This window comes from Symphodus melops, assembly GCF_947650265.1.
Source record: "Symphodus melops genome assembly, chromosome: 12".
NCBI lineage: Eukaryota > Metazoa > Chordata > Actinopteri > Labriformes > Labridae > Symphodus > Symphodus melops.
This window is the reverse complement of record NC_136702.1, coordinates 1,007,871-1,017,179: the sequence shown is the minus strand read 5'-3', so window position 1 is coordinate 1,017,179 and position 9,309 is coordinate 1,007,871. Positions and strand designations below refer to the sequence as shown.

Here is a 9,309-nt window from a genome sequence, read left to right as displayed (position 1 = left end):
ATACATATATTATTACGCTTTATTATAACAAAAACTGAGGAAGAAAAAAAACTCTCGTGTTATAAATATGTCGAATCTGCTGCTGATAAAGAAAAAATAAAGCTCGGCGACGTTCTGCGCATGCGCGTGGACAGCGAGACCCGAGGTGGGAAAATTCGTTCTGTGGTTGTTGCGCTGACTTGAGGCTCAAACATGCATTTCAGAGCACTTTTGTAACAAAACGAGGCGGAAAATAGACACACGAACTCTCCTGTTACTCGTCCGTCTCCGTAAGTAGTGTTAGTCTAGTCATCTATTTTAAATGAGGTTTAAGGATTTACAATGTAACGTAACGCTAGTTAGCACATGTAGCATGCTGTGTTGTTATTATATTTATCAGTTACAAATTACTAATTTGTTATTAGTTGTCATCAAACCATTGCGATAGCTGTTATATACCACAGTCATTTAAAAAAAATAAAGTTAAAGGCAGCCGGTGTCTGTTCATTTCTTGTTTCGAATTCTTAAATATTGTCAGAACTTTTTGGGTTTTTTTTTTATCTCGCGGCAACTTTTGGTTAAAAATGTACGGAAGCTTTCAAGGTCAACTGCTAAATTATTAAATGACACACTAAAAAAAGTTTAACTTGGAGAAAAAGTATTTAATGACACGTTCATGAAGTGCAGAAACAGTTTACCTAATGGCGTCATGAAATATGTTTTTGTTAATTTGAACGTTTTTTTTTTTTTTATTACAGTTGATCCTTTCGGGCCACCATAGACACGCTGAGTACATTCGAATAGGATCAGAATTTAAAATAAGAGAGAAATTGTTGCATGTTGTCAGCTGTGGGCTCAGTGGGTAGAGTTGTCTCTCATTCGGAAGGTTGAGGGTTCGATGCCCAGCTCCTGGAGCCACACTACCTTGTGCAAGAGACTTAATCCTGAATTCTTGAACTCGTGCTGCTTCGTTGGCGGGAGGGTTTAGATACCAGTGTGTGAATGTGTAGGTGTGACCTGCGTTGTTAACAAACCCTCACTATGATTTTTCTCTTTGAATCCTCAGCTCACCTGTCGTCGGCGCAGCATGAAGATCGCAGTGGAAGGCTGTTGTCATGGAGAGCTGGACAAGATCTACGAGACGATCGGCTACCTGGAGAAGAAGGAAGGGGTGAAAGTGGACCTCCTGCTCTGCTGTGGAGACTTCCAGGCCGTTCGAAATGAAGGAGACATGAAGTGCATGGCGGTACCGGCCAAGTACAGAACGATGCAGACATTTTACAAGTCAGTTTCCTGTTCCTGTAAATTAGGTCATTTTTAATGAATAGGAGGATTAAAAACTCACATGTAACTGTATCTTTATTTTTTGTAGATACTATTCAGGAGAAAAGAAGGCTCCAGTCCTGACCATCTTCATAGGCGGGAACCACGAAGCCTCCAACCACCTGCAGGAACTGCCTTATGGAGGCTGGGTGGCCCCCAATATTTATTATCTGGGTACGGAGCAGCAGACAATGAAAGTAATTATTCTCTCCACCTGTCTGTCTCTGAATACCGAGTCCTGACTCCGCCCTCTACCTCCAGGTTATGCTGGCGTGGTCCGTTACAGGGGGATTAGAATCGGTGGTTTATCTGGAATCTTTAAATCACACGACTTCAGAAAGGGTGAGATTGTGTGACGTCTAAGAGTTTACACTTTGAACACAGTTTTTGGCCTGTTTATCTGAAATCTTGTGCTCTTTAAGGTCATCATGAATTTCCTCCTTACAATCCTGACACGCTCCGAAGCGTTTACCACATCCGAAATATCGAGGTGTTCAAATTAAAGCAGGTAAATATCACAGAGAAATCTGCTCTCTTCAAACTCTCCCTCAAAACATGACATTTTTCATTCATAACTGTCATTTCCACAAAGATCCAGATGCCCATAGACATTTTCATGAGCCATGACTGGCCTCGTGGGATCTACCACTACGGGAGCACAGGGGAGCTGTTGCGAAAGAAGAAGTTCCTGCGACAGGAAGTGGAGTCCAACACTCTGGGGAGTCCCCCTGCTGAGGAGCTCCTGGCTCACCTCCAGCCCAGCTACTGGTTCTCTGCACATTTGCATGTCAAATTTGCCGCGGTCATGCAGCATCGGGTGAGTGCCAGAGTCTTGTTGTATGTCAGTAAACATTTTGATTTGAAACATTTTAGGTTCTTGATGCATCGATGCGTTTCTCCTGCTTTCAGCCTAAAGGCAACTCGGCCCCACGTGTGACCAAATTCCTGTCCCTGGATAAATGTCTGCCCTACAGGGAGTTCTTACAGGTAGGAGGACGTTTGGTTGTCAGATAGTTTAATGTGTGTACGTCTGAACAGTGACACGTGCTCTCGTGCTGCAGATTGTAGACGTGCCAGAGAGAGCGGGTTCATCTGAAGGACTCGAGTACGATCCGGAGTGGCTCGCTATTCTGAAGGCCACCGACAGCCTGCAGAGGATCACACCTCACCCCTGGAACATCCCCGAGAATAACGGCCTTCACGACCGGTACACACACACACACACACACGTAAACATGCAAACACAGCAGGGTTCCCACAGTCAAACATTTCTGGGGGAATGTTTGAATATTGTAAAAATGTAAAGAGATGCAGTATGTGTAACTCTGACACCTGGTGTTTAAAATGGGTACTGCAGTCTAAATTCTAAAAATTAAAGAGAGCTAGCCAAACAAAAATGGATCTAAATTAAAACTTTTTTTTTTTTTTTAACAAATTTTCTGAAGTGAAGTCTTTCTGATGAGGACTTCATTGTGCTTTAGTTTATAGTTTCACTGATCTTCATCTATCTCCTATAAGACGAGCTTCAAATGGAAACTCAGCGGTGAGGTTTCTCTTCTTTAACACGGATTGTTGTGACCATCAGGTGGGACTTCAGAGCTTCAGAAGCTGACATGATGCAGGCTGTGGAGGATTTCAGCGGAGACCTTGCTATTCCAGACAACTTCAGCCGGACTGTGCCCGCCTACGACCCCAACAAACCCCAACCTCACGCCGCCCCCAGCTGCAGCACCAACCCGCAGACCACCGAGCTCTGCGCCACACTGGGAGTCACGGATCTCTACGCCCTGGCGGCGCAGGGAGGAGTTCAGGGCGGCGCTGCAGGAGACGAGGACGATGAAGACGGACAGAGCGGAGGCAGCGCAGACGAACCCAGCGAGTACCCGACTGACACCTCAGGACTGTCGAATTCGTTTAACCCTGATGAGATCACGATAGAGGACGAGTGGGATGAAGAGGAGGGGGAGGAGAAGGAGAAGGAGGGCAACTCAAAAGGAGAGGTGAAGGCGGATAAGCTCCCTGACGTAGCCGCAGGTGACACCCACACACCGAGTCGTTTGGTTCTGCCCAAACCCAAATCCGAGTTCTCCCCGAATTCTCTGCCCGACCTCATGAACCTCCCTCCTCCCTCCCACTCCACCCCGGCGCTCTCCCGCGCTCAGCCTGCGGCAGAACGGGAGGAGCGCTGCGAGGAGGAGGAGGAGGAGGAGGAGGACGCTGCAGCAGGACGTATCCTGAAACGTAGCAGCGATGAGAGCGGCGAGCCGGGCAGCAGGGGGACGACTCCCCGAATCAAACGCAGGAACCAGGTCATCTACACGGCGGTGGAGGATGAGGAGGATTAGAGAGCAGGGTGAGACGAGGAGGTAAAGACCATTTAGAGGGTCGATTAAATCCATCAACTACTTTATCCTTCAAGTCTTTATAAAGAAAATGAAGAGGCGTGGCGTTGTTAGACTGATACGATCGTGTGTTTCTGGATTTAGCTTTTTCACTTTGTTTCATGTGATTTTAATCAAACAAACGAGATGTTTGGGATCAGAAGTTCAGAATTGTTTTTTTTAAACTTTTGTACCTCTAACATCAAAACATGAGCGTTGGTAAATCTGCTGTAAATACTTTAAAAAAAAAACATGTACAGCCATTTGTAAAACTCGCCCTTCAGTTTAATTAAACATGGCTGCTTCTCTACCTCTTTGTTTGTCAGTGCACACGTGCGTCGGGCGAGAGGCGAGCAGCACCCGAAACATCCTTCAACAGTTTCCTTTCATTATTGCGGCTCTGGTTCCAGAAGGACATTTCTAATCTCAGTCAAATCCTCATATGAAGTGATTGAAGTGTGTAACCATGACAACCAGATACCTGAATACTCCTAACTACAGTACATATAAATGCGGTCAAAGGTAGAAGACCGTTTGTTCGACTTTTTTTGTCCAGAGTCAAGGAACTACACGTCCCATGATGCATTGCACCTGAGACCGCTTCCTCTTTAACTTCACTGCAGTCATAGTGTTTATACGGTCAGTACAAGTGTTGATATAGAAACTACGTTGACGGCAGCACAGCAAGGTTAAACATTAAACGTTCGCACTCGGTGCTGATGGGCGGGAAAAACATTTCCATGGTAACGGCGAGCTCATCCAATCAGAGGCGTCCCTGTGACTCTGGTCATGCGTAGCGTAGTTCTTCTCTCCTGATGCTGTGAATAAATCCTGCTCTTAAAGCAAAACTCCTACAGGAGCTCAAACCACCGAGTCACACTCGGGCTCGCTCGTGGTTATGACATCATCACGGCTAACAACCCAATCCTCTATGGAGGAAATGAACGGGACTTTTTTCTTTTGAACACTTCAGGTAGAAAATGTGCAGATGGAAGAAGAAACACAAACTCCAGTGTTGTTTCACCTTTTAGTCTCTTTAATTGCACAGAACAGTGAACCTACTTGTGAGCCCTGAAGGATGAAAAACGCTTTCACGTCGCTGATGAGCTGTTAGTGTTGAGCACAGATTCAAAAAGCCAATTTGCACGCCAGTCTTAATTAGATCGCCATCTTTTTTTTCTTTTTTTAAACACCCGAGTCCATCTGGAAAAAAAAACCGGATTCTCATCGACGTCCACATTTTCAAGTTCACAAGTGTGCTCGGCCTAAATCAACGTTAACGCCTTCATTAAAATTAAGACAGTAATATCGAACATACAGTGTATTCAACGAGATCTCTTTACATCCATACAAACAGCCAAGACACTTTACGACAGCCTGGAGACGACGCGGTGCGCTGTGATTGGTTGAGAGTACGATGATGTCAGGGGGGGAACGAGAGTTCAGCTGTTTGTCTACGAAGCACACGCTCGAAGAAAAGTCCAGAACGGGATTCACAGAAGAAGAAAAATAAAGAAAACGGGGGATAGTAGGCACTTCTGTTTTTGAGTTTTCATCAGATCTGAACTCCTTCTCTTCTGCTGAGCTCACACACAGCAACCAATCACACGGCTCGTTTAAAGAGCTTTAAATGAAGTGGGAGGAGTCTGTTTCATGGAACGCCTTCTTCTCTTCCTGCATTTCAGCCTCTCTCTAAAAGTTAACATCACGACGTCAGCCACCAAAATCTATTCTATCCCACCAATCATCATCTCTGTTTTATGTTTCCAATAAATAAGGTAACTAGTGTTTTTTTAAACCTCGACCTTTATTACATGTCGGGTTGTAAAAAGATCTGACAGGTTCGAGGAGAGCTGCACTCGCTTGTTTTTACGATGAACAGGACTCAGGTAAGCGTCTGTCCTCGTCACAGGAAGAGGAAGATGTTTTTAAAAGTACCAGAAACGGTACTTTAAAAGTTTTGCGTGAATCCATCAAACAGATTCAACTGTATTATTGTTTACTTTGTGTGTTAACAACAAACCGAGAGAGGGCGCCGTGCAGGCAGGTGAAACGGCTGCTGACCGAGTCCAGGTTCACTTCCTGAGCACTGCTGAGGTGCTTCTGTGCAAGACATCGAACCGTGTGTGTGTGTGTGTGTGTGTGTGTGTGTGTGTGTGTGTGTGTGTGTGTGTGTGTGTGTGTGTGTGTGTGTGTGTGTGTGTGTGTGTGTGTGTGTGTGTGTGTGTGTGTGTGTGTGTGTGTGTGTGTGTGTGTGTGTGTGTGTGTGTGTGTGTGTGTGTGTGTGTGTGTGTGTGTGTGCGTGCGTGCGTGCGTGCGTGTGTGTGCGTGCGTGCGTGCATGCATGCATGCATCAGAATCTTAGAAGTTTGAAGAGGTAAAAACAAGAAGTGAAGTTTTTCCCCTCCAGGATTACTGTATTACTGAGCAGACTGTACAGCGGGCTCTGAATGAAGCAATCTGCTGGATTAACACGGAAACCTTCTGAACTAATTCTGAACTAATTCCTCTTTCAGACCACAGAAGGTGAAAAGTACGGATCAGGTCGAAAAGACGGAAATTCCTCTTTGAGCGGATTTTGGCCGGCCGGTGCTTCGTAAATCTGGTGTGACACAACGCGTCTTTCTCTGGGTGTGAAGGACGTGGACTCAGTTAGTTTACAGTTACACACACACACACACACACACACACACACACACACTCCATATCAAGTCTATGTCGTTGCTCTATACAGAATAATTAGTGGTGCTGATGAGCATTCAAGCAAGGCAATAAAACACAAACAATCTTTCATTAACGAGCAAAAAGTCCAAAAGACCAAAAGCAAAAAAAAAAAGTCAAATCATCAAAACTGATCTCACGAGTTCAAACGTTTGCATCACTCTGACTGCTGGAGTCCACCAGACGCGTGTTCGCTCCGTCTCCGCTCCGTTATTACAACCGTGTCAATTTAATTATTTTTTTTTTTTACTCGACTCAGTGTGTGTGTGTGTGTGCGTGTGTGTGTGTGTGTGTGTGTGTGCGTGTGTGTGTGTGTGTGCGTGTGCGTGTGTGTGTGTGCGTGTGTGTGCGTGTGTGTGCGTGTGCTTCCTCCGGCCGCGCGGCGTCTCAGCGGCATCACTCACTCTCTGCAGCAGACGCACAAATTTTCTGTTTTGACCCGGAGCATCGTTTTACCACAGAGCAGATGGAGCGGGACAGGAAGTCACACGTCTAGTTTATTTTCAGAATAAAACACTGTTTTGATGGGAACGGCGACCTCGTGTGCGTTTGTTGTTGTGTGTTTTTTTAGCCGCTGGTTCTGTCATATCTCACGTCTCCAGCTGTCCAATGAGCACGCAGCCTGTGGAGCTGACACGCCACGCACACGCATCTGGTGGAAGTTGAGGGTGAGTTTCTATCTGAACACAGAACGTGTGCGTGTACCTTTTTAGAAGACACTGGAGCGCCACCGCGGGAGAATAAATACGTACCAATGGACTCGTGTTGGGGAAACGGTGAGCGTTATCTTAGTGTGTGTTTCAGGTCAGACGGGACGCACGGCGGGAGGTCATGACTTGGCGGTATTCACAGCAGGTTGTGATTCAGGACGACGAGGCAAAGCGAGCGCACGCAAGCTCTGAAGAAGAAGAAGAAGAAAAAAAAGCAGACGAACCCAAAACCGTGTCTCCACATCTCGACTGGGTTTTTCAGCTTCTTCATAACGTGCTGCTTGTTAAGTGCTTTTTTTTTTTTTTTTTTTTTTAACGCCGTCAAATCTCTGACCGGAACGATTCAAGGCAGAATGAAGACAAAGAAATGACACAGTAAGTGCTAAATACTACAACAGGCCTCTCTCTCTCTTCACAGTCTTTAGTTCCCTCATCTCCATCTCGGTCTTTGCTACGCCTCTCCTGCCACACCAAGAATCTCAGTCAGTCAAGAAAGGCGGGCGTTCAACTCATCTGGGTCTCTCTCTCTCTCTTCCTCTGCTCGGACAGCACGATGAATGGAGGGTGAGGGGGGGGGGATGAGTCGATACCAGATGTCCCCCGCATCGGCTCCCGTCTCCGTGAGTCGGTTCTTGAAGAGGACGGGGATGTTTGAAGGGCTGCTGTGGTCGTGTGCGGATGGCGGGATTCTGGTGCGAGAGGTGGCGTGGGTCTAGTTCCCTCCACAGCAGGCTCGGGTGGAGTGGGCGTCCGGGTCCTGGAGGTTGACTCCCCGATGTCGCGCGGCGTGGGTCGGGTTCTGGGTGTCTGTTTTTGGCATCTTTTTTGCTGCATAAAAAAAAGTGGAAGAAATTAATTAACTGTTGACACCGCCTTCCTGTTTGGGGTCAACGGGGGGGGTGGAGCCAATCTAAGCTATCATTGGGCGAGAGGCGGGGTTACACTCGGAGTCAGCAGGTGGACTGTCCTTTCAACTCAGGCTCTCATTGGCTATCACAGGCCAGGAACAATGACAGGCAGGTTCTAATAGGCCAAACGACATGTCCGTCATTAACAGTTAAACTCTTAATGTTTGTGTTAATCCCGCCTCTCCTCCATCCGCCCGTTAAATGACGGGATCACTGACTCACCAATGGCCAGGAAGAGCTCGTTGACGTTCATGGCGGTCTTTGCAGACGTCTCCATAAAGAGCAGGCCGGTGTCTTCAGTGTACGTCTGTGCTTCCTGTACGCGGGAAAACACGAATACAACACACACGACCACGAGTGAGAGAAGAAGAAACAAACATGACAAGAAATATTCTTGTTTCTTATTTACAGAAAACAGGAGTCCAGGCAGCGAGTTACCTCGTACTCCACTAGTCTCCTCTCTGCCAGGTCGGCCTTGTTTCCAGCCAGAGCGATAACGATGTTCGGACTGGCCTGTCTCTGCAGCTCCTTCACCCAGGCTTTAGCTCGCTCGAACGTCTCCTGGAGAAACACAGAGACGAGTTCAGCACAGAGACGGGGAACGCTGTTCATAAATATGAGCCGTCTGACATCAGAAATGTCTTATTCATTTTATTTCACAAATGTTCCCGTGAAAATAAGACGGACAATCTTTACCGGCTTGGTGATGTCAAAGACCACGATGGCAGCCTGAGCGCCTCGGTAGTACATGGGCGCCAGGCTGTGGTATCGCTCTTGTCCCGCAGTGTCCCAGATCTCAAACTTCACCGTGGTGTCGTCGAGACACACCGACTGAGCCAGGAACGCAGCTGGATAATAAAGCAGAGAAATCGCACGTTAGCTTCCACCACGTCTGCCTCGTACTCACACACTCACACACACACACACACACACACACACACACACACACACACACACACACACACACACACACGGTCCTCCTCCTCCTCCTCACCTCCGATAGTCGTCTCCTGGAACTCGTCGAACTGTCCCTTGACGAATCGCAGCACCAGGCTGGACTTGCCCACGGCCATGTCACCCAGCAGGACCAGCTTGAACTGGCAGATCTTGGTCTGGGGTAGTGTGCCGTTGGAGCGGCCTCCACTCCCTCTGGAGCTCATCGCGGCCCGCTGTCGGAGACGGCAGGGGGGCTCGGGCCTCCTCCCTGAGACACGGAGTTTCTAACAGGTCCTCGTGTCACGCGTTGCAGGCCGGAGGTGTCTCCACTTCTCTGCTCTCTTTGTTTAG

General features: G+C 47.4%; 2 protein-coding genes across 3 annotated transcripts; one reads left to right on the top strand and one right to left on the bottom strand.

Moving 5' to 3' along the window:
• Positions 1-64: 64 nt before the first annotated feature.
• On the top strand, positions 65-4,059 carry dbr1 (debranching RNA lariats 1). Of its 2 annotated transcripts, none has more exons than XM_079358029.1 (9): positions 65-145; positions 1,046-1,263; positions 1,352-1,476; positions 1,564-1,644; positions 1,725-1,810; positions 1,895-2,119; positions 2,212-2,289; positions 2,364-2,509; positions 2,888-4,059. In XM_079358029.1, the coding sequence occupies exons 2-9, from the start codon at positions 1,067-1,069 to the stop codon at positions 3,645-3,647; spliced, it is 1,698 nt and encodes a 565-aa protein (XP_079214155.1). In that variant the 5' UTR covers positions 65-145; positions 1,046-1,066; the 3' UTR covers positions 3,648-4,059. The 2 variants fall into 2 exon arrangements, with proteins under 2 accessions (XP_079214155.1, XP_079214154.1); XM_079358028.1 differs by having other exon boundaries at positions 99-269.
• Positions 4,060-4,698: 639 nt separating this feature from the next.
• On the bottom strand, positions 4,699-9,306 carry rab5b (RAB5B, member RAS oncogene family). Its single transcript, XM_079358039.1, has 5 exons — positions 9,017-9,306; positions 8,719-8,870; positions 8,461-8,583; positions 8,245-8,338; positions 4,699-7,942 (listed from the first exon to the last, which is right to left on the bottom strand). Exons 1-5 carry the CDS (start codon positions 9,180-9,182, stop codon positions 7,827-7,829), a joined length of 651 nt encoding a protein of 216 aa, XP_079214165.1. The 5' UTR covers positions 9,183-9,306; the 3' UTR covers positions 4,699-7,826.
• Between the last annotated feature and the right edge of the window lie 3 nt (positions 9,307-9,309).